We start from the raw sequence: 24,999 nt of genomic DNA, 5'->3' as shown, positions 1-24,999 counted from the left end.
TACACAAAGGGTACCCAAAACAGGCACATGACAAGGGCTACTTAAGGTAAGAAAGTGCACACTTTGGTAATATAAGAAACATAATTTATTAAAGCTGCAAGACACAACATGGCATCCATTATATGTACCATTCTACATTTTGCTTCCCTATTCAAACACATCACTACTAGCTGTTAGTCAAGCAAGTATAAACAATGGACTCTCTAGAGGAACTGTACTTGTAAAATCATTGTACATCACCTGGTAAATTTACTACCTGGGGCTGAAAAGCCCTTTTCAACCATTCTACTTTATGGAGCATTTCATACTCGTCTACAGAGAACAATTCTATTTAGTATTTTAATACAGTAGAGGTGCTCACATTGGTTTTTGTCTGTAAAATACTCTGAGTGAATAAAACTGCAATTTTCTCTCAGGGGTAGTAAGGATTTCACAGTCTATTGGATAAATGTATCTTGTATGAATTCTACTGAGATATTTGTAAACTGTACGGCTGAATATGTGGTGCTAGCAAGCTAACTTTGATTATTGTTTTTCTGTGTGTGCACATTTTTTTTTCAGAAACTTATTGTGCTGAATTAACTATGGATTATTGCCTTGAACAGGAATTTTTTTTTATAATATATATATTTATTTTTTTCTATCTCCACACACATATATAAAAAAAATATTCATACACCTTTAAATTTTCACCTTTAAAAGGCATAGTGAGCCAATATGTATAGCATACTAGCTGATTATGAATTACTTCCCCTAGAACGAAACCCCCGCTGCCATCCTTGTCTCCCCCTCTGGCCTGCGACATCTATCCCGGAGGTTACTTCTGGGTATCACGGCTCCTAAGCTGTGATTGGCCAGAGCCACAACGTCACTCTTGCGCATGTGCGGGAGCCACCGGGAACGGCACACTACGTGCCGTTGATTCAGTTGGCTTAAGTATGCATGACTTCGGCACATTCAAATACAGGGATATCTCCTAAACCATGCAGGTTTAGGAGATATCCAGTGCAGCTACAGGAAAGCCTAATTATAGGCTTGCCTGTAGTTTAAAGTGGTTGTAAAGGGTTTACGACCACTTTAAAAATCATGTGCATTTAAAGGCAGGTGTCCCAATATTTTTGTTAATATAGTGTGTGTTTTTATATATATATATAAAATAATATATATATACACACACACACACACGTACATCAAAAAATTTAGTGCGTCTACTGCGCCCTCTAAAGTAACAACCACTCTGCGCCTTATGGATGTAAATTACCTAAAGTAAAAGAGTAATAGTAATCTACAAGCAGCTACTTTTTAAAAAAAAAAGTTCATAATATTTGATGGACAGAATTAAGTACTGCTGCAATATTTTATAGTAATTTTATACAAGATCTCTTATTTATTGCCTTTTATTAATATATATATATATATATATATATATATATATATATATATATATATATATATATATATATATATATATATATATATATATATATATATATATACATATATACACACACATACACACACACACACACTTGTGCTAATAAGTTTACATACCCTGGCAGAATTTATAATTTCTTGGCCGTTTTTCAGAGAATATGAATGACACAAAAAAAAAGTATTTCACTCATGGTTAGCATTTGGCTGAAGCCATTATCAACTGTGTTTACTCTTTTTAAATCATAATGGCAACAGAAACTACTCAAATGACCCTGATCAAAAGTTTACATACCTTGGTGATTTTGGCCAGATAACATGCACACAAGTTGACACAAAGAGGTTTGAATTGCTATTAAAAGGTAACCATTCTCACCTGTGATCTGTTTGCTTGTAATTAGTGTGTGTATAAAAGGTCAGTGCATTTCTAAACCCCTGACAGACCCTTGCATCTTTTATCCAGTGCTGCATTGACGTTTTTGGATTCTGAGTCATGGGGAAAGCAAAAGAATTGTCAAAGAATCTGCAGTAAAAAGTTGTTGAACTGTATAAAACAGGAAAGGAATATAAAAAAAGATAACCAAAGAATTGAGAATACCAATCAGCAGCGTTCAAACTCTAATCAAGAAGTGGAAAATGAGGGATTCTGTTGAAAGCAAACCATGGTCAGGTAGACCAACTAAAATTTAGCTACAACTGCCAGAAAAATTGTTCGGGATGCAAAGAAAAACCCACAAATAACTTCAGGTGAAATACAGGAGTCTCCGAAAACATGGTGTGGCTGTTTCAAGATGCAAAATAAGGATGCATTTGAAGAAAGATGGGCTGCATGGTCGAGCCACCAGAAGAAAGCCATTACCACGCAAATGCCACAAAGTATCCCACTTACAATATGCCAAACAGCACAGAGACAAAACTCAAACCTTCTGGTACAAAGTCATTTGGAGTGAGGAGACCAAAATTGAGCTTTATGGCCACAACCATAAATGCTACATTTGGAGAGGAGTCATCAAGGTCTTTGATGAAAAGGTACGGAGGTGGATCGCTGATGTTTTGGGGATGTGTGAGCTACAAATGCACAGGAAATTTGGTCAAAAAACTGTTGGCAAGATGAATGCAGTATGTAAAAATATAATGGAGGAACATTTGCATTCATCAGCCAGGAAGCTGCACATGGGACGTACTTGGACATTCCAACATGACAATGATCCAAAACACAAGGCCAAGTTGACCTGTCATAGGTTACAGCAGAATAAAGTGAAGATTCTGGAGTGACCACCTCAGTCTCCTGACCTCAATATCATTGAGCTATTCTGGGGAGATAGCAAATGTGCAGTTCATGCAAGACAGCCCAAGAGTTTAAGGAACTGGAGGCTTTTTGCCAAGAGGAATGGGCATCTTTACCATCTGAGAAGATAAAAGTGCCTCACCCCACAAATACCACAAAAGGCTTTAAGCTGTCATTGATGTTAAAGGGGGCAATACACAGTATTAAGAACTGGGGTATGTAAACTTTTGATCAGGGTCATTTGGGTAGTTTCTGTTGCCATTGTAATTTAAAAAGAGTAAACAGTTGATTGATAATAAATGGCTTCAGCCAGACACTAACCATGAGTGAAAGAAAAAAAAATTTTGTGTTATTCATATTCTTTAAAAAATGGTCAAGAAATTATGAGCACAACAGTGTGTGTGTGTATATATATATATATATATATATATATATATATATATATATATATATATATATATATATATATATATAAAAACACACAATAAAGAAAATGCAGGGGGTGATCAAATTAGGCACGGTGAGTGCAATAACAAGGGGGAAGGCCTGAGGTTGCACTCGCTTCACACTAAATGGAAGCCAACTTCACATGCAGTGTATATGTAAACTAAGTTCTGGACATAGTGTGTGGCTCCTGGGTTCATTGCCTATAAAAGGTGCTTACAATAAAAATGACTGCCGTATGACATTCGGTTGACCTGTTCACAAAACCCTGGACCTCTCTGTGCCATCTAAATTGGGTCTGCCGGTTAACGAGTCTAATATTGGCTATGAAGAATAACTGTTTTTAAGGTGGTACACCAGTAGGGATTAGGCTAAAGAAGCACATTGGGGAAGGCTTGTCTAGTAAGGACTGTAACCCAGTGCTAGTCTGATATTCTTCACAAAGATGACTGACCTGACTAACCATGTAGCTACATAACTATATCTTACCTGAAACCAATAATGGGACATTCCTTACAGATATTACACTTGGCTTGGTGTTTGGCAGTTTCAGCAGCAGCAACTCTATGAAGCACCGGTAGCCAAACCATCGACTGTGGCTCCAACCTCATCCAGTCCAGAAACAGGGCTGCTTCAATTTCTGGTTTATTGTTGGCCTATAAAAAAAAAAAAAAAAAATGTTTAAAATACAAGTGCTTAAGTAAATAAATAAACCAAAAAAAAAAACACACATTAAAAGTGAATTTTAACCTAAATGAGAGAAAAACTATACAAATCTGACAGTAGGATTGAGTTTTTGTTATACAATGGACATAATAAAATTCAACAAATACATGAAGACATTTGTTGTAACATCAGAACATGGGTCAACAGCAAAAAAATTAACAATACAAAACTGTCCATAAATAAAAGGTAAGAAATATCCGGTGCAATACTTTAATGTGGAGTTTAGAGTAACACAGTAAAAACACAAGTAGCAGCTTCAATCTTCGGAGGGAAAATATTTCCCATATCGGAAAAGTATCCAATCAGAAGCAACAGCAATAATGGAGATTTATGTGCTCACTTTGAAATAGGTGTATGAGCAGCACAACAGAAAATATTATGTAGAATATATATACATACACACAGCATCTAGAATAAAATCATCTAGAGCAGTGGTTCTCAACCTTCTAGTGCCGTGACCCCTTGATAAAATTTCCCAAGTTGTGGGGACCCAAACAGTAAAATTATTTTTGTCTCCTCTCCCTTCCATGTATTCTCTATTTTTATTCCTTCTCTTAAGCCTTGGGGGGGGGGGGGGGGGAGGGGGAGAGAATGGCAACTCTAATCACAGGTAGTGTTACTGTGTCTCCAGCTTCACTGTCTCCAGCCCCTCCCACTTCATATTCCTCACCAGTCAGCTGACCTCTAGTCTTGCCCCCTACCCATGCCGTGAACTGAATGAGTGGCTAGGAAGAAGCTGTGTGGGCAGCCACGGGCTCCTGGAACAGCCCAGCTGGACTTCCACAGGGTGGCCGCGAAAGGGCTGGGAGAGTGGTGCAGCCCAGGATTTGGTGACCGCTGGCAAATGGTCAATTGACGAGGGGTCCCGATCCCCAGGTTGAGAACCACAGATCTAGAGAATGCATTTCATCAGCGTGAATGCTGCATTTCAAGTAGGTTTACATGATGTATGTGTTTGCTTCTGCATGCGAGGGGACATGGGGACAGGGGCGCTTAAAAAAAAAAAAAAATCTTCATTTTACAATTTTAGTTCGACACTTTTCCCCCCCAAAAATAATTTTTTTGATCACTTTTATTCCTATTACAAGGAATGTAAACATCCCTTGTAATAGGAATATGGCATGACAAGTCCTCTTTACAGTGAGATATGGGGTGAATAAGACCCCACATCTCACCTCTAGGCTGGGAAGCATGAAATAAAAAAAACGATTCTGGCTTTGATCTTATTGGTGAGTCGGTAGAAGCAACGGAGGGTGGCGGGAGGGGGGAGTCCCCTATCGCCTTCTGCAAGAATGATCAAGCAGTGGAACAGCCGCTATGATTGTTCTTATGGTGTAGGAAATCGCTGGATGAAAAAGCGTATATCTGAATGATGCCTGTAGCTACAGGCATCATTCAGATATCCCCGCACAAAGTCAAGGATGTCCTATGACGGCCGGTGGGCGGGAAGTGGTTAAAATGCATTTCTTTTTTAACACAAAGTTGACCATTTATACAATATTTCTAACATAGTATGTACATACCAAAAATTACACCCCAAAATAGATTCACCTACTCCTCCTGAGTACGGCGATAACACATGTGTGAGACTTCCACAGCCTGGCCACATACAGAGGCCAAGTACAGCCAAGCATGACTGGGTATCACCGAGTATTGCAGTGTAAAACCGAGCATGGCCAAGCATGGTCGAGCATGGCTGGGTATCGCCGAGTATGGCTGGGTATCGCCGAGTATTGGAGGGAGTTGTAAACGCCCACGATGAGCGGCCGTTTAGCGTGATCTGTGCGTGAGAGCGGAATTAAGGGAAGAAGGACATATGACGGCCTCCCAGAGTTAAGCAACCAACCTGTAGCTGTCATACACATACAGAGGCTGAGTACAGCCAAGCATGGCCGAGCATGGCTGTGTAACACCGAGTATGACTGAGCATGGCTGTGTAACACCGAGCATGGCCGGGCAACGCCGAGCATGGCCGGGTATCGCCGGGTATTGGCAGGCCATTGGTGGGAGTTGCAGAGCATTGGCAGGGAGTTGCAGAGCATTGGCAGGGAGTTGCAGAGCATTGGCAGGGAGTTGCAGAGCATTGGCAGGGAGTTGCAGAGCATTGGCAGGGCATTGCTGGGTATTGCAGAGTATTGGCAGGGTATTGCGGGGTTAATTGTCCATGAGCAGCGCTGTGGGCACTGCAGATCCAGCCCACATCGCTGCCGACACTGGTCCCTCCCCTCTCACTGTATCGATCGATACAAAGAGGGGAGGGAGGAACCGACGTCATAACAGAACGCCGGTTTGTTTACAAGTGATCGCTCCATCATTTGACGGAGCATTCACGTGGTAAACGGCCGCGATTAGCGTGATCTGTGAAGACCCGGCGGTCACAGATGCTCTTGAGTGCACGCAACCGGGGGGGTGCGTGAGCGGAATTGAGGGAAGAAGGACATATGACAGCCTCCCAGAGTTAAGCAACCGCCCTGTAGCTGTCATTCGGCTATGGGCCCATTGTTAAGTGGTTAAATCAGAGTCAATGGCTTAGTATTTTGGACATGTATTTCATCCAAGAGAAATTCTCAAAACATGGCCTATTGGGGGTACGTGAGGACAGGGTTGAGAAACACTGGTAATAGACAATTATTTTTAATGTTTTACATAGCTACACCTGCAAAAGGTGCTAGCTTGAAGTGATCTAGCAGGATTAAATTTTCTGACTAAAGTTCCACTTAAAGGATCATATTTTCCACCCAATTTTAGGGTTGAACACGAAACATGTTCCCAGTGTTGCAGTTGCCACCTACTGCCCACCCTCCTTGTGGCAGCATTACGGGGAGAAGTTCCCCGCACTAGCCGCCAGTTTTTGAAACCAGCGTGGCTGTGGAGGGCTTCATCCACACGGCCACGTCATTCACACATAGAGCTCTGTGTATAAATTAATTACAAGTCCCAACAGCCTTAGTGGCTATTAGCTTGTAGTTCTCAATTGATTGTGGAGCGCTGTGATAGTTCATTGAGTCTTCCTGTCAGCGAGTATCAGCTTACCCATATGGAATGTACGCAAGTAAGCAGTTACACTGACAGTGTCGAGAAGACCTGCATGGCATCATAGATCTTTTCATCACTGGCACAATGCATATGAACACCGATCTCTCTCTCCTCCTAGTCAGTCTCATCCCCCTTGCAGTTAAAATACATTTATGGAACAGTTAACCCCTTGATCGCCCCCTAGTGTTAACCGCTTCCCTGCCAGTGACATTTATACAGTAATTGTCACTGGTCCCAAAAACGTGCCAAAGGTGTCTGATGTCTGCCATAATGTCGCCACCCCAATAAAAATCGCTGATCACCGCCATTACTAGCAAAAAAAAAAAAAAAAAAAAAAGTAAAAATGCTATAAACCTACCTCCTATTTTGTAGATGCTATAACTTTTGCGCAAACCAATCAATATACACTTCTTTTACCAAAAATATGTAGGAGAATACATATCAGCCTAAACCAAGAACAAACAAAACAAAAAACACAATTTGGGATATTATAGCATGAGTTATAGCGTCAAAATTGTTGCCCTTTTGTTTATAGCGTAAAAAAACAAAACAAAAAAAAAGTGTCGCACGACTGTGCAACTGTCAGTATCACAAAAAATGGCCTGGTCATTGAGCAGCCAAATCTTCCGGGGCTGAAGTGGTTAATCAACTGATGCATGTGCAGTGCTCTAATAAGGAAAAACGCAGGGTCTGAATACCTTTAGAACTGAAACCCTTTGGGATTACTGCACCAAAAATTACATTTTTGTTGCTAAGGATGCCTAAAATGTGACTTTGCAGAAAATCAGTGAAGAAATCACACTAACAGGAAGTGATATTTCTGGGGGGTATTCCGAACACCAATGGTGCAATGCTTTGGATTTTACAGAACATTACAGCGCCACAGATTGAAAAGGAAAGTTGCTTAATTTTATTATTTGCATTTTTTTTATGAAAGTGGAGTTAACTTTTACCTTTTTTTTTACCTTTTAACTTATATTTTGTGCAAAGGGCAAAAGAGGCAGTTACAGTATAGCCCCATATGCCGACTACATATGGCTACTACTACTACTTGGCTTTTTAATATTCATTTTGGTAAGGGCACCTAAATGTTATATGTATTTTAGGTTTTTACCCAATATATTCTGATATATTATTTACATCAAAAAACAGGATTACCTTTGACCTTTACCAGATCACTGCTCAAAGAAAGAAAAAAAAACAACAAAAACACACAGATATGACTGGATACCCGTGTCTATATGATAACATACAGGCACCATGCTTACAATTCTTGATAAAATGGAAAGATTTTGATCAGTATCCATTGTCTGAAAGCACACAGTTCCAATACATTCTCTAATAACTTGGGGAAACAATTACAGGTATGTTGTAACACACAGAGGACTGGGGCATCAGCAAATGTAATTATTTATAATGACATAATCTTTCCTTGTGACCTTGTAAATGTCTTTTCCAATGATGCAGGTATCAGAATTAGATATTTCTGTCAACAAGAGCCTGGGATTTCTGCAGAATCTCATGCAAAGAATAACACAATATAAAATATAAAAATTAAAAAGTGTACGACGCTAGCAGGGAACATGCTATGTGTAACTACACACATCTACGTCTCGACTTTGTAAATGCAAACATTTATTTTGGTACCAAAATGACAGCTAATAAACCCATGAACATGGTTTGCAGAAATAACAGCTTGCTATGCCTTATCTGGACCTTTTTCTTTGATGTGGAACAGTTGTCTTTTGCACATATATGTAATGCAAGGTCAAATGACAGCTGCCACATTTTAGTAATAAAAAGTCAAAAGTAATGTTTTAGATATGTTACACTGTACAGATTTATAGTTTGTTTTTATTTAATTATAGTTTATTTAAATGTCCCTCTAGCTACTTTATCTTTACCCATATTTTCACAACAGCAAAAAGAAAACATCAAATGTACCCTGGAACGTTTGACCTTGATACAGGCACAAAAGGTGACAATCAGGTAAAATGGCAATTAAAGGTTAATTTCCCACATCTGAGGCTTTTTAAATTGCAGTTAGTGTCTATATATAATCAATGAGTTTGTTAGATCTCACATGGATGCAATGAGCAGGCTTGATACTAAGCCATGGAGAGCAGAAAAGAACTGTCAAAAGACCTGTGTAACAAGGTAATGGAACTTTATAAAGATGAAAAAGGATATAAAAGGATATAAAAGGATATAAAAGGATATTCAGAACCTTGAATATACCAGTCAATATGGTTCATTCACTTTTTAACCCTTTCATGACTAAGCCTATTTTTGGCATTTGGTGTTTACAAGTTAAAATACATATTTTTTTGCTAGAAAATCACTTGGAACCCCCAAACATATATATATATTATTTTTTTAGCAGAGACTCTAGAGAATAAAACTGCAATTGTTGCAATATTTTACATCACACGGTATTTGCACAGCGGTGTTTTAAACGCAACTTTTTGGGAAAAGGGACAGTCATGAATTAAAAAAAAACGAAAACAGTAAAATTAGCCCAATTTTTTTGCAAAATGTGAAAGATAATGTTACGCCGAGTAAATGGATACCAAACATGTCACACTTTATAATTGCACGCACTCGTGGAATGACGACAAACTACGGTCCCTAAAAATCTCAATAGGCGATGCTTTAAATTTTTTTACGGTTACCAGGATAGAGTTACAGAGGAGGTCTAGTGCTAGAATTATTTCTCTCGCTCTGATACTTCACATGTGTGATTTGAACACCGTTTACATATGCGGGCGCTACTTCCGTGTGCGTTTTCTTTGCTTCGCGAGCTCGCGGGGACGGCAGGCACTTTAAAAAAAAGTTTTTTATTTTAAAATTAATAAATTGTTTTTTTTTTAATAAAATAACATTTTGATCACTTTTATTGCTGTCAGGAGGAATGTAAACATTCCTTGTGACGGTAATAGGTGGTGACAGGTACTCTTTATGGAGGGATCGGGGGTCAAGACCCCCGATCCCTCCTTTACACTTCTATGTATTCAGATCACCGAAAACTATTCTGAATAGTGTATATTTTTTTAAAACCAGCACCATTGGCAGCCGAGTAAACGGGAAGTGACGTCATGACGTCGCTTCCGTGTTTACTATTGGGAGACTGGAATGAAGCCGCATACAGCTTCATTCCAGTCCCTGCCCAGCAGCCGGAGGCATCAGACAGTGCATCGGTGCTCCCGATTGAGCGGGAGCAACGGTAAGAGCGGCGGGAGGTGGCGGTGGGGGGGGGGGGGGACGGAAGGTCCACTCCCGCTCCTCCGGCATAACAGCTGAGCGGCTTTTAGCCTCATCGGTTGTTATGGCTGGATAGCCGATCGCCCGTTGTAACAAACGGTCCTGGGATGATGCCTGCAGGTGCGGGCATCATCTCGGTATAACCCCTGGAAGCCGAGTACGCACATCTGCGTACGCTCGGCGGCAAGGGGTTAAGTGGTGGAAAACTTTGGGGATCGGTCAGGTAGCACAAGAGGGATTGCAGCCACAACTGCCAGAAAAATGGTTTGGGATACAAAAGGAATACACACAGGTAACCTCGGGAGAAATACAGGCTGCTCATGAAAAAACATGGTTGTTTCGAGGAGCACAGTATGATGATACTTAAACAAAAAAGAGCTGCAGGGTCGAGTATTAGATGTTATTTTACTTAAATTGTTAGTTAGATTTTTGTATACACCTTGTGTTTCATAAGGATATTCAGCATTTTAATTTGTTTTATTATGAGTTACAAAGGGTTAGTAAATTTCAGACATTCGTGTTGAACACAAGTTCTTCACCTTTTATTGTCTATAATATGGAGTATATGGGGCCTTATAAATCGCCTGCAACAACTGTAACAAGGCTAGCTAATATGCTGCATGAATTTGAATGAAATGAGACAACTCGTTTCCAGTTCTGAAGGAAGCAGAAGGCGATTTGGAGAGGGGATGATTGCTGTGCTCAATAGTAATAGCTTGAAATATTAAGCTGACAGTGAGCAATTAGTGATCTAGCTGGCACCAAGACAGTACCAAAAGTGTGGCAATGGAGCATGTAAAATTGCATTAATCAGTTGGTACAGCATTCACCACCTAGGGCTCTTGTTAATAAAAACTGCCACCTCATGTAAGCAGATAAAATCACAAAAGAAACATAGAAACATATATGTATTTTGCATCACAATAAAGATGGCATCACTTCAGCATTATTTTTTGAAGTGAAAAAACAATATACACCTTTGTTTTGGAGCAGAACCGTGATATTACACACATCATTTTGAATTATAGAGGAATGCAGTAGTTTTACTGTTAAAAATGTTGATACAGAATATTAAAGTGTCCCTATAGCATTTTGGGGTTGGGCCAAGTTCCAACAGTTTTCTTTTCTCTTTCGACATTGGATAATTGTTTTATATAAATTTACACTAACACCAGGGTTTAGCAACAGTCATGTGACTATTTTCTTTGTATATGTGACGCACACTCTACAGTCCTAATATGTGGCAGTCATATCTGGTCATTAGACAATTTTTTTTGTTGATCGGTTTTCTTTTTTGTGCCATGACCAAGTTCAAAGAGCAATGCTTAAATATATACCGTATATACTCGAGTATAGGCCGACCCGAATATAAGCCGAGGCCCCCAATTTACCCCCAAAAAAACTGGCAAACTTATTGACTCGTGTATAAGCCGAGGGTGAGACATGCCTGTCCATCCCTGTGTGTGTGTCCGTCCATCCCTGTGTGTCCGTCCATCCCTGTGTGTGTGTCCGTCCATCCCTGTGTGTGTGTCCGTCCATCCCTGTGTGTCCGTCCATCCCTGTGTGTCCGTCCATCCCTGTGTGTCCGTCCATCCCTGTGTGTCCGTCCATCCATCCCTGTGTGTGTGTGTGTCCATCCATCCATCCATCCCTGTGTGTGTGTGTCTCCATCCATCCATCCATCCATCCCTGTGTGTGTGTGTCTCCATCCATCCATCCCTGTGTGTGTGTGTCTCCATCCATCCATCCATCCCTGTGTGTGTGTGTATCCATCCATCCCTGTGTGTGTGTGTCTCCATCCATCCATCCCTGTGTGTGTGTGTCTCCATCCATCCATCCATCCCTGTGTGTGTGTGTATCCATCCATCCCTGTGTGTGTGTGTCTCCATCCATCCGTGTGTGTGTGTGTGTGTGTGTGTGGGTGTGTGTGTGTGTGTGTGTGTGTGTCCAGCCTACCTGTGTCCCGAGCCTTTGTCCCGAGCCTCCGTCCCGTGCCTTGCCTCCTTGCCTCCGTCCCGTGCCGTGCCTTGCCTCTGTCCCGTGTCGTGCCTTGCCTTGCCTCCGTCCCGTCCCATGCCGTGCCGTGCCTTGCCTTGCCTCCGTCCCGTGCCCTCTTCGTCGGCGCCTCGGCGGCCATTGTAAAATTCAAAAGCCGCGCCTCCGCCTTCGCCTGTGATAGGCGGAACACTGAATTTCCCAGCAGCCTGTGTTCCGCCTATCACGGACATCGTATCATCCTCGTCCGTAGTACGAGGATGATACGATGTCCGTGATAGGCGGAACACAGGCTGCTGGGAAATTCAGTGTTCCGCCTATCACAGGCGAAGGCGGAGCCGGAGGCGCGGCTTTTGAATTATAGAATGGCCGCTGTCTGTCTGCTCGACACGCTGATCGAGCGGGCAGACAGCGATGACTCGAGTATAAGCCGAGGGGGGCACTTTCAGCCTCAAAAAAGAGGCTGAAAATCTCGGCTTATACTCGAGTATATACGGTAGATATATTGGGACTTGTGAGACTCATAGCGATTGGCAAATAGAGTATAGTACAACTGTATTTAAGAGTAATTTAGTTTGTTGTTCCTGAAGTCACAAGTAACTGGTGACATCACACTTATCCGTATTCTGAAATCAAGATATTTTTTGCTTAGTTGACAACCTAATCTGCACTGAGACCTCTTAAAATGATGACCTCTTCCGTAAACTGCTAAAAGCAGGACTCACACAGTATCTACACATGGTAGCCAAGGACGAGGCTATATGCACAAATGTTTGGCAACAGCCAAGGATTTAGCCCATCAGGGTTGGTATAACTGAACACAGTTTCAGTAAAAATAATTAGTAGTGAGTTGCAATGGCAACAAGATCCCCCTGGACACTTGAATGATCATACACAGTGCTATTTAGCAGAAGGCGGGGCAGAGTTACTTGCAAGCATATGACAATGGATGAAGAAAGATAGGTGATGAAAATCAGACAACCTGGCTGAAGAGTGTACCCAATCAAATTGTTAAAATGTGTCAATGGGAAAGGGTCTCCTTATTATGTTGCAGTATATAACAGTTCTAATCAAAGGCCCTTAATACTCATAATGACAAGATCGGCATTAATTTGAATGCATATGTCTTAAAAGGATGCGTTTTTCTTTCTCTACCTTTGTCCACATTAATAAAGCACGATCTCAGAAAGCCAGGAAAGCTGGTCCAAAGGCCATTACTGTATGCTGTATCCAATTGGAATCAGCAGGGAAGGCTGTCCCAGAAGCAAGGTTAACATGACCAGATTGGCATTATGGACTTTCGTACTATTACTGGACTGTTGAGAACAAGGATCCTCAGTTTTTTTTTTCTTTTAGTATATAGTAAAGTAGGCCTAGACTAATAAACAGCAATCTAATTGTAGAGGGAAAGGGTAAAAATCATGGATTACATGAAGGAATGCAAAGTATATTCCTTAACGTGTTCAGATCTGCACTATAGCCGAATGATCACTACAGCACAGATCTGCTTTGCCAGGAGGCTGTCTATTGACATCCTCCCCTTTCAAAGCTGGCCACGCCCCCCCACCCCTGGAAGGTGCATGTGGCCTGCGCTGTGATCACACAAGTCAATGAGACTCGGGTGATCACATATCCGAGTAAAGAGCCGATCCCGGCCCCTTAGACAATGACAGCTCATCACATGATGTAAACAGAGGCTCGTAATCTTTTTTTCCTTCTCACACTGACAGCACGAGAAGAATAAAAGCCCATCACAAGCTTCTTTTTGCAGGGACATCGGTCCCGAAGAAAAAGAGCCTCTGTGCTCACCAGTACCACCTGCCAAAGCCAGCAATCAGTGCCCACCATACATCAGTGCCACCTATCAGTGCCCACAAGCGCCACCTATCAATGCCCACCAGCGGTGACAATCAGTGCCTCATCAGTGCCACCTACCAGTGCCGATCGGTGCCCATCACTGCCACCCTTCAGCACCAGCTATCAGTACCACCTATCAATGTCCTTGAGTGCCACTTATTGGTGCCACCTCATCAGTGGCCCTCAGTGCCGTCTCATCAGCGTACATTAATGAAGGAGAAAAATTACCTGTTTGCAAAATTTATTAACAAAATATAAAATGGTTTTGTATTTTTTTGTATTTTTAGCAAGAAATGAAAAACCCAGAGGTGATCAAATAACACTAAAAGAAAGCTCTATTTGTGGGGAAAAAAATGCTAAAAAATGCCCTGGCTGCCTGGACCACCATGGGAATTCATCATCATCGTTTTCAATTTTTAGTGATTTGAAAACATTATATATATATATATATATATATATATATACACACACACACATATACATATACACATATATATATATATATATATATATATATATAAATTATATTTTATTTTTGTATTTTGTTGCCGCTAAAGTCCCAGTTATTATGGGGGGTATGTCCTTTTCCAATCCTGGGTAAGGACTGGCTAAATCTCCAATCCCTATACTTTGCATAAGTCAGCCCCCTTTAATGCAAATCTTTGTCCCAGACTACTTTGAGCAGGAAACTTAACCTTGTAAGTAGATTACATTTTCAGGGAAATTAAGTATTCATGACGGACTGACCACGACCCCTCACTGCATATTCAAACATGGGATCCTTTGAAGCGAGTATGTGTAGAACAATGAGGTTTGGGTCCCATTGTTTAGATACGCAGCTTAGGCACCGAATTGTCTGTCTAACAGACACTTCTACGAAGCTATGTTATACAAGCTAAATTAAATATATTCATAACTACAATATTTTACTTCTATTAATGGAGATTTCACATAAACTCATAAGGCAACATATGGCCTGCCCAAGCATCCAAACCAAACTAAGAATATGAACAAAAACGTTTTTAGCTTGATCTCCAACAAGCTTTATTGCAAAATACTGCACACTCTCAAAGAACACAATGCTCACTGTCAGACCGCTTCTACTTCTTTGACATGTTTCTCTCAAATAGTGGATTTCTTATATGCTCCTTGTATTTATATAGTGAATGCATGCTATGCCAATCGAATGCAAAAAACAAACATTCACCTCAATCCCTGCTTCCACTGAGTCATACAATATAAATTTCCACTCTTCACACAAGGAAAGGTAAAAACACTTTGATCATTTGTTAATTGAACAGCCATGCATGTATACTTAAGAGAAGCAGAACACAACCACAGACAGAACATGCAAATAGGATGCTGGTGGTATTCAATACCAGTTCATCAAGCTTTTCCTTTCGAGCCGTGATACACTGCACAGTCATCTGGGACACGTGACAGGTCCCAGATGACTGTGCAGTGCCGAGGGGAAGTGATGTCACCAGCCCGGGCAATGGAGGCAGACAGACTACGAGGGACCCCCTAGCAACAGGCATTTAGAGGTGAGTAAAAAAAAAAGAAAAATTCCCAAATATTTTTTTTTATGAATTTTAAGCAATTTTTTTTTTTTTTTTTTTGGTGGCAACACAACTTTAAGGCACTTTAGGGACTCGCTACCATATAGTTTTTAAGCGACCCTTTTTTCATGCAACGATTTGCAATTTCACTTGTTCTATAAATCAACTGCCAAGTGAAGAAGAAAAAAGCAATAAAAATCACTGTTGCTGTTTAAAAAAGATCTCTGTCCACATTCTTAAATAAAACCAAATTTTATTTTATTATTCAAATGCGTATTCAGTTATTTTTGTCTGATGTTCTGCTTAAATGGGAAATGTTCTTTTAAATGTACAGATAACTTCACAAAATTAGCTCTATATATTGGGAATACTAAAAGTAAAAACAAACAAACACTCTCCTCTACCCTGTGCACCTCTCTCATTACCCAAAATAAAACTGCCCAGTGGTTACATTTTCCCTTTATTCCTTCAGTAACAGCATATTATGTAGTGCTTAAATAAGTCCACAAAACCACATGTCTCACTTTCATTACCAGACTAAGGCTAGTTACACATAAGCCAATGCTCTGAAAAGCGATCTCCAAAAGGTACACTTCTTGAAGTGTGGCTAGGCTACCGCCAGGTGTACAGGTAATCCCTGCTGCCTCCTCATTGCCAGTTTATAATGAGGGTAATGTGCTGCAACTGCAAGGCAAGAATTTGGCTCACAGTTGCGGTGAGGCCCCATTGACTTAAATGGCTGAGCCCAACAGGTGATCCTGCCTGTCAACTTGACATGCCATGTTAAAGTTTCCTGTGAACAGCTTGCTCTGGACTTTGAGTGACCATGGTGGAAAATATAACCACAGCTCAGACTGTATTAACTGCCCCCCCACTCTCTCAACCAATTGAAAGACCAACTCATCTATTGTCTCTAAAACAGACAAACATCTGCATACTCTACTGCCAATTTTGTCAGAAAACAATTAAAATAGTATTATGTGTTTGAACCATGGGAAGAAATAGGAGCACATGATGGAAAACAATGCATACATGTAAGCAATATACAAAAACTCTATAAAGAGGTGGTGCTCTGATGGGAAACAGAAGCTAGAACCTCAGCACTGCAAAACGAATGTGCCAACCACTTTGGAACTATGCAAATTATTAACTTCCTATGCCATCTCATACATAAACAATTTTTTAAAGCACAATTAAGACATGAAACATGCTTGATTGCAAGGCCGCAAATTAGCATTACATTCTGGTTCTATCACGGAAATGCTTGGTTTTCTACCCAAATGCAAATTAAACATATTATTCTAAAATATGTGAACAGAAGATAAAAGATTACAATATAAAAATAGGTCAGCATATATGTTTCCAGAAACAGTGAACAAAGTCATTAGAGGGATGTTTATCTACAGAGACTCTGATGCTTCAAGAATCAATATTCCAGTACATTAATGGAGCCACTGATTAATATGCATTTTTTAATAGGAAAAGATGCATTCTATATTGAATAGAGCACTGCGTGCTACAACCAGAATTAGAATGAGCAGTTAAAAGCATCAGGCTGCCTCATAGTAATCAGCATAAATTAGCAAGACAGAAAAAGGCACACTGAGAAAGCTGCAATTCAGTAAAACAATATATCTGATTTATTCTGCAGCCTATAATCAATGTTAATTTGTTAATTGTCATAGAGGTGGATGGCTTAACTGACATATTGTTTGAACTGGCTTGGTCAATAAAGTGCTTGGTGGCGATTAGCTGTTAAAATGTATCAAGGCAGCAGAGATAGTCTGGAGATTCAATATCAGGAGGAATGTGTGCAATCACAAGCAGTATTCTAGAGAGATAGCTTGATTGTGTGTGTGAGTTTGTGTAGTATTCATTCATTCATTCCTTCAGCCCCTGTGTTACAATTTCCTGAATGACCTCCAAAGCCTGCAAAGGGCAGCTCAGAGGATTTTACTGAATCAAGAAATTCACTGCTGATCTCCAACAGGTCAAAATGGAAATGATTAGTAAACCTGCTCATTGTCCTACTAAGCTATAATAAATTGTTTGCACAAGCTATTTTTTCTACTCGCCTTATTTTTCCACTGCACACCTTTAAGTTTACTTCTCTTATAAAATGGTCATTTTAAATTTTAATCTAGATACATGGCCACACAGTTACTTTATAGACAGGATATTTGCCAAAATGCACTAAATAGACACAATACATATATATTCGCTAATACATTACAGTATGTAATCATACATGATAACCTTTTAATGCAGAAATGCATTTATTTTAGGCATGTGCTAGGTTAAAACCATTTTGCATCCAATTTCACCAATTTATAGTCATACATTAGTATTATACTGCATGTTGCAGTTTATGTTAATCCCTAGTATTATATAAGGATGTTGCAATTTCCAGTGCGGAATGATTCTAGAAACCTTATGCAGTTTGCTTTTGAGTGTTTCTGTAGTACTTTTTGCAGGGTTTTTTTACTGCGATTTTGCACTTATGATTTTTTTCTTTTTTTGGGGCAAATTGGTTGTAAGGCAGATTAAAAAACGCAAAACACAGCAAAATTGCAGTAAAAACACACTAGATGCTTTTCTGCAGCTTCTCCATTGAAGTTTATTGAACCACGAATGCAAAAAAAAAAGCAGAGTTGCATTAAAAAAAAAAGTAGCTAACCCTTTCCAAAAACGCAGACACACAAAAATGTGTTGATATGAACGTGTTCCATAGGAATCCATGTTAAAACAAAAAAGTATCGGTGTGAATGGAGCCTTACTTCACCCTCAATCTGTGAGGCTTTAGTCCCCTCTGATGCCAAGCTGTCTATATTCGCCAGTCTTTAATGTATGCCCTCACTTCTAAATCTGGCTCCAGTTGTATTGCATCCACTCGGTCAGCTATACTTTTTCCTAGGTCTACACTGTTCCTATTCCTTTTCTCACTAGCAGGAAAAAGCACCAATGGGTTTCTAAATAGTAAATGTACTAATGGTAGAAAAACACCCATAACCAGGCTTTACCCCCCCTCCCCCCCCCAAAAAAAACTGCCCATTTCTAAAATCAACTTCTTTCCCTATCAGGGGACTACTAGGCCTCATGCACACTGGGTGTTTTTAGAACTGCTGTTTTGGGCATTGGGCATTTTGTTCTACAGCCAGTAAACTCCCCAACATGTTATCCTATGTGTCAATGCACAGATAGATCAGTGTTTTTGACAGGGTTGTTTTCAGGCTGGGAAAAAACCCAGAACTATTGAGTTAAAAATGCTCTAAGGCTGAAAAAAATAAGCTATCCGGCGTTTATAAGTGTTTGTGAGCCTCAAGCTTTTGTGGGCATATAGTTTTGCTGACCACCACAAAAAAAAAAAAAAAAAAGGTGCTAAAGCAAAACTGCTGCAAATTGTGGCAAAACCAGCGATAATGCAGCATTCTACAGCTACTGATGTTTTTATAATGTCCAGTGTGCATGAGGCCTATGGTTTAGAGGTCAGTTTTTTTTTTTTAAAGCATATACAGTATGTTAAATATTAATAAAGATGACCCTCGCGCTACTATTTAAAAATCTACGTGTATGGTGAGTGAATATCAATGAATCTCATATAAACACTAAAAAATGCAATAAAGTGCTATTATAAAATGTCCTCAAATAGGATACACACTAACCGATAAAAAATGAAATTTTTTTTTTTATATATATATATATATATATATATATATATATATATACATATACACATATACATATACACACATACACACACATATATATACACACACTCACACACACACACACACATGCAGATTACAAAGTGCTAAAAAAAATGCAGCTGGATCTAATAGTATTCACATAATACCCACATTTTAAGAAAATCCATAATGATCCTGCGCAAACGAGCAAGTGTATGAAATAATAAAAAATCTATAAAAAGTGGCAAATGTTGATGAAAAAATAAAATAAATATATATAAGAAAAATCTGAAAACAAGCACCGGTAGTAAGTCTCTTAATGATTAGAGCGTCACCAAAGGCACTTAAGATTAATTCCCGTCAGAGAAACAAAGATGAAAAGAGTGTACGTAAAAAATGTGGGCTCTCAAAACGCTCACCTCCACTCCTTGAATAAACAGCACATCAAGCAAAATACAGGAATCCTCTGTCTGTTCTATCATCTACCACCAGGGGGTCTTCCACTGTTAACAGCTTGGAAACTGGGCACACACGCTAGACCACTAGGGGGCCATCCATCCCTGCAGGGAATGTATTAAGAACCTGGCAGCGATCTCCACATTCATATGCCACTCGGTGTAAAATGCAGGAAAAAGGGACGAGAAGGCTCCAATAGTGTAGTAGTTAAGAACGAGGTTCCAATTTATTAAAATATAAGTAAAACTCTCACATTTAAAAAGAGGTATAAACGGCACATAAGAAAAATGACTTCCCGGCGTCTTCCGCCAGTCTTAGGTCATCCCCTGATGAAGTCACGTGATTGACGCAACGCGTAGGGAGTGGCCGTGAGTCAGACGTAATACAGGAAGTGAAGCAAGACTGGCGGAAGATGCCGGGAAGTCATTTTTCTTATGTGCTGTTTATACCTATTTTTAAATGTGAGAGTTTTGCTTATTTTAATAATAATTTTTTCTTAATTGCTAATATAGCGGAGATGGAAAAATGTGTCCACATATGCCAGAACAAATTCTCTCAATATATAACCACATAGGCACTCTGGATGCATTTCATGACAGCCACCACACATCGCAATCTTATCTCTTCTGTCCTCTGAAGATGTAACCGAAAATCGTAAATATAAAATAGTGATCATTCACAGTAACCCTGGTAATGTGAAATTAATATAACTTCTCAGCTTTAGCCATGGTAACTGTATTATTCAACACAGGGCGAAGAGTATGGGAACTGTGAATCCTTGATGTCCTGTTGACCCATTGCTTATCGCTCAAGTTCCCCTCTGCCCTTCTCACCTCTCCACTCCCCTTTGTTTTCCCTCTTTTTCACCAATCAAGGGGCATTCCATCTCCCTGTCAGTTGCATTGACCTATACCTTCCATTGGCAGGGTACTAACAAGAACACTATATGTCCATGGAGATGAATCAGCACAAACCCTGGAGCTGGCAACCCATTACAAGTACTGTTGAGTCTCTTTTTATACGCTGTAGATTCTACAGCTGGTCATTTTTCTTGCCTCTTCCCATTTACAGATGCAACACTGTTGCTATGGATTATGTTTAACTTTTCACGTTTTGAAAATATTCCACCTTGCCTACTTTATTTTACCTGACCAACTATCAATTTAATAACTTAACACAATACTAAAAAAACACACATAATAAAATGTATTAACACCTCTCTTTTAAACAGGCAAGAGCTTTAAATAACATTTAACACTTTGTAATGTAATAAAAAAAAAAAAAAAAGCAGAACCTGCTGAGTTAGATCACTTTCCAAAGCAGAGATTGGAATATCTGTACAGCGGGCAGTGCCATTGTGGACTGGTAACCTTAAAGTAATTGTTTCTAAAACAGAGCAGAGGTTTGCTTTCAGCTTTTTATTTCCCTGCGGGCAACCACCTCTCTGAAAATTCTACAGCCTGTAGTTGCTTTTGAAAACCGGTCACATTCGTTTGTTCTTCCATACAAACAGGGCACATAAACCCCGAGTGAAATGGAAGCAGAGGTAGAGCTGTTTTGATGACATTTACTGTGTGGCTTCGCATAGAGTAGGGGGTTGAGCAGTGAGCATTACTGTTCTCCCAGGGCTAACATGATCTGTCAGGGGACCACACAATATGCCAAACAAACAAACGGGTTTTTTTTTCATTCATCTGCACTATACAATATTGCAATCAGCATGTTACGGATTGTTGTATATTCCCAAATGGAAAATAAAGAGACTGCTTTCTGGCTTACATTATTTATCCTTATAAATAGACTTGGAGGAAAAAATGCACACAGAAAAAAAAAAAAAAAAATGCTTTGACGGTTTCTTTCCATTTTGTTGTTACAGTTAGTCAGCAAGGTGTATTTAATAGAAAGGATTTTAGGGAAGAACCTACAAATAAGTCTGAAAATGTTTCAGGCAGGTATTGTTACTGGAAATTATGTAACTCATATGCTTTGAAATTTAAAAAAAATGCAAAAACAATATGCAATGTCTAGACTTAATGGATGCTACTATAGAACTTTCTTCTTTAGCTGTGGATATGGGTAAGAACATGTGACATGCTTTTGCTGCTATCTGGCTATGCTATGAAGATTTCCACCCACTACGTTCCTGACAATAGTTATGAGAATTCACCCTGCATCAAACATGCCCGGGACCAAAGCGTTTAGATGGGCTTTGGACAGGGCACAGGAAAATCTTATCGCCAGAGCAAACCCAGCTAAGATTCTTCCAAAAAATTTGTTTAAAGCGGGAGTCCACCGGGACTCCGCGTTTTTTTTTTTTTTTTTAAAAGCCAGCAGCTACAAATACTGCAGCTGCTGACTTTTAAATAGTGACACTTACCTGTCCAGCGCGCCCGCGATGTCGGCACCCGAAGCCGATCGCTCGCTCGGCTGCCGGGTCCCGCCGCCATCTTGGGTATGGGAATCAGGAAATGGAGCCTTTCGGCTTCATTTCCCGGTTCCCTACTGCGCATGCGCGAGCCGCGCGGCGCAATCCGGACGGTCCCCGCTGCCTCTGGGAGCTGTGTGTTTCCCAGCAGGCAGCGGGGCACTTGCTGAAGGGGGCGGGCGCTTGCGGAACGGGGGCGTAACGTACGCCCCGTTCCGCAGAGAGCTAGCCCGGAAGTGGGTGCAGTTACCTGGATTATCCAGGTAACTGCACCCCCCTCCCCCCTGAAAGGTGCCGATTGTGGCGCCGGAGGGGGGGGGATTCCGATGAGCGGAGGTCCATTTTAGGGTGGACCTCCGCTTTAAGCAAGCCTTTAGTCACTCAAACATTGGTAAATTGTGCAGCTTGGCTCACATAGTTAGCTTTTCCAACTGACCAGCTTGGAGCGCTGAATCCTAAGGTATTCTGGGATGCCAGTTTCATCCAGCTCATGTAAATGTAGAACTTGGCTGCAACCCAACCCACGTCTTATTATTGGTCAATGAGGTGGCTCATCACAGTGATGGCCCAATTGTGAAGGTTCATGAGGCCGGGTCATTGTTTCGATCATATGAGTTTGTAAAAATGTCCAAGGATCCACTGCTCAAAAAGTAGACCACGCATGCAGACCCCTTGGGTTTTACCAGCATCTAACTTACTAAAGTACACCTTAAAGTCCATACAATGTATGTAATGCCGCGTACACACGTAGCCAACTATCCGGCGGACTTGGTCTGACGGAATTCCTGTCGGACTGTCTGCCGGACTTTCCGAACAAGCTACTTACCCACACATGGCACTTTTTCAGCGGACTAATACGGTGTACTAAGTCCGCCGGACTATCCGCCGTACTTGTGAAATGAACGGACTCGCCCACACACGCAGAGGAAAGTCCGCTCATTTTGAGCCTGTATCCAGGTAGCCGGGGCCAGCGAAGGAGGCGTCGCTGGCCCCGACACCTGGTATGGACTTAAAAGGGAATGCCTACGCCAAAAAATCGTCATGGGGGTCCCCCCCCTAGGTTCACATCAGACCCCTCCACCCCAAAGCACCTTGTCCCCATGTTGATGAGGACAAGGGCCTCTTCCCGACAACCCTGGCTGTTGGTTGTCGGGGTCTGCGGGCAGGGGGCTTATCGGAATCCGGGAGCCCCCTTTAATAAGGGGGGCCCCGGATACCGGCCCTCCACCCTATGTGAATGAATATGGGGTACAATGTACCCCTACCCATTCACCTGTGGAAAAAAGTAAAAATAAAACACAACACACAAGGGTTAAAATAGTTTATTGCACAGCTCTGCGGGTCTTCTGTCCGTCTTTGGGGTCTTCTCGCCGGACTCCTCCGCTATATTCTGGGTCTTGTCCCCCTCTTTGGTTCTTCTTGCCGGGCCACTGCGCCTTCTTCTAGCTCTTTTACAGGCAGTGGTCAGTCTTCTGTCGCCGCTGTCGCCGTCTTCTGTTCTTTTCTTCTCTTCAGATGTTGCCTCGTCGCTGCCTCCGCTCACAATGGCAGGGACGTGGCACACCGCGACTTATATAGGGACATTACCGGATGATGTCCCCGTCCGTTATGATGTCACAGTCCCAGCATCCTCTCTCATTGTGAGCGGAGATAGAGCGACGAGGCAACATCTGAAGAGAAGAAGAGAACAGAAGACAGCGACAGAAGACCGGGCCACCGCCTGTAAAAGAGCTAGAAGAAGGTGCGGTGGCCCAGCAAGAACTCATCCATCCACGCTCAGCCATCCTATCCATATCCAGGCATACTCATTCATGCTCAGCCGTAACCAGCCATACTCATCCATACCCAGCCATACTTAGGCATACTCATTCATCCCCATCCATGGCTTATGCATGCCCATTCATGCTCATCCATGCCACATCAGTTCTCATCAATTCCACTAGAGTGCCTCACAAAAGTGTAATAGGTAGTCAAATTAGATTTAACATTTATGCCCCTTGCATGTTGGGCCTCTCTATGTGGCCAGGCTGTGTAAAAGTCTCACACATTACACATTTTCCAAAAACTTGTAGAAAAAAAAAATACATGTTCAAAAGACTCATTATGCCTCTTATTATATGTTGGGTTGTTTTCTTTCCAGAATGGGGTAATGTTTTGGGTGTTTCCATTGTCATGGTGCTCCAGGGCCTTCAAAGATGTAAGAGGTAGTTAAGAAATTATATGTATAATTTATGCTCCAAGAACGTCTGACAGTGATCCTTGCATACTGGGCTTCTTTATGTGGCCACGCTGTGTAAAAGTCTCACACATGTGGTATTGACGTACTCATGAGGAGTAGCAGAATGTGTTTTGGGGTGAAATTTGTGCTATGCATATACTGTGTGTGAGAAATAACCTGCTAATATAACAATTTTGTGAAAAAAAAATAAAATTAGATTTTGCAAAGAATTGTGGGAAAAAAATGACAACTTCAAAAAACTCATCATGCCTCTTACCAAAATATCTTAGAAGGTCTACTTTCCAAAAAGGGGTCATTTGTGGGGTATTTGTATGTTCCTGGCTTGTTAGGGTCTCAAGAAATTAGATTAATTAGGCCGTCAGTGCATCAGGTGTCATCAATTTTCAGAGATTAGCACCATAGCTTGTGGACTCTAACTTTCACAAATACCAAATAATATACACAGATTTGGGTTCTTTTTTCCAAAGATATGTATCAGTATAAATTTTGGCCAAAATTTACAAAGAAAAATGACTAATGTTCAACATTTTATAACAGAAACCAAGAATAATATATATTATATATATATATATATATATATATATATCATTTTTTTT

The 24,999-nt window shown here is 40.7% G+C and overlaps 1 protein-coding gene across 8 annotated transcripts in view; it reads right to left on the bottom strand.

The window, feature by feature from the left end:
* DMD (dystrophin) overlaps positions 1-24,999 on the bottom strand; it is a 3,436,004-nt gene that overhangs the window by 139,377 nt on the left and 3,271,628 nt on the right. For all 8 annotated transcript variants that reach the window (XM_077482558.1, XM_077482560.1, XM_077482557.1 and 5 more), the window contains one exon: positions 3,653-3,819. In XM_077482558.1, coding sequence (XP_077338684.1) covers positions 3,653-3,819 — 167 coding nt within the window. The remainder of the gene's footprint in view (positions 1-3,652; positions 3,820-24,999) is intronic.

Source organism: Lithobates pipiens, unplaced genomic scaffold (genome assembly GCF_037356315.1).
Source record: "Lithobates pipiens isolate NorthernLeopardFrog02 unplaced genomic scaffold, aLitPip1_a1.2 Scaffold_16, whole genome shotgun sequence".
NCBI lineage: Eukaryota > Metazoa > Chordata > Amphibia > Anura > Ranidae > Lithobates > Lithobates pipiens.
The sequence above is the reverse complement of the archived record's forward strand: the minus strand, read 5'-3'. Positions and strand labels throughout refer to the sequence as shown.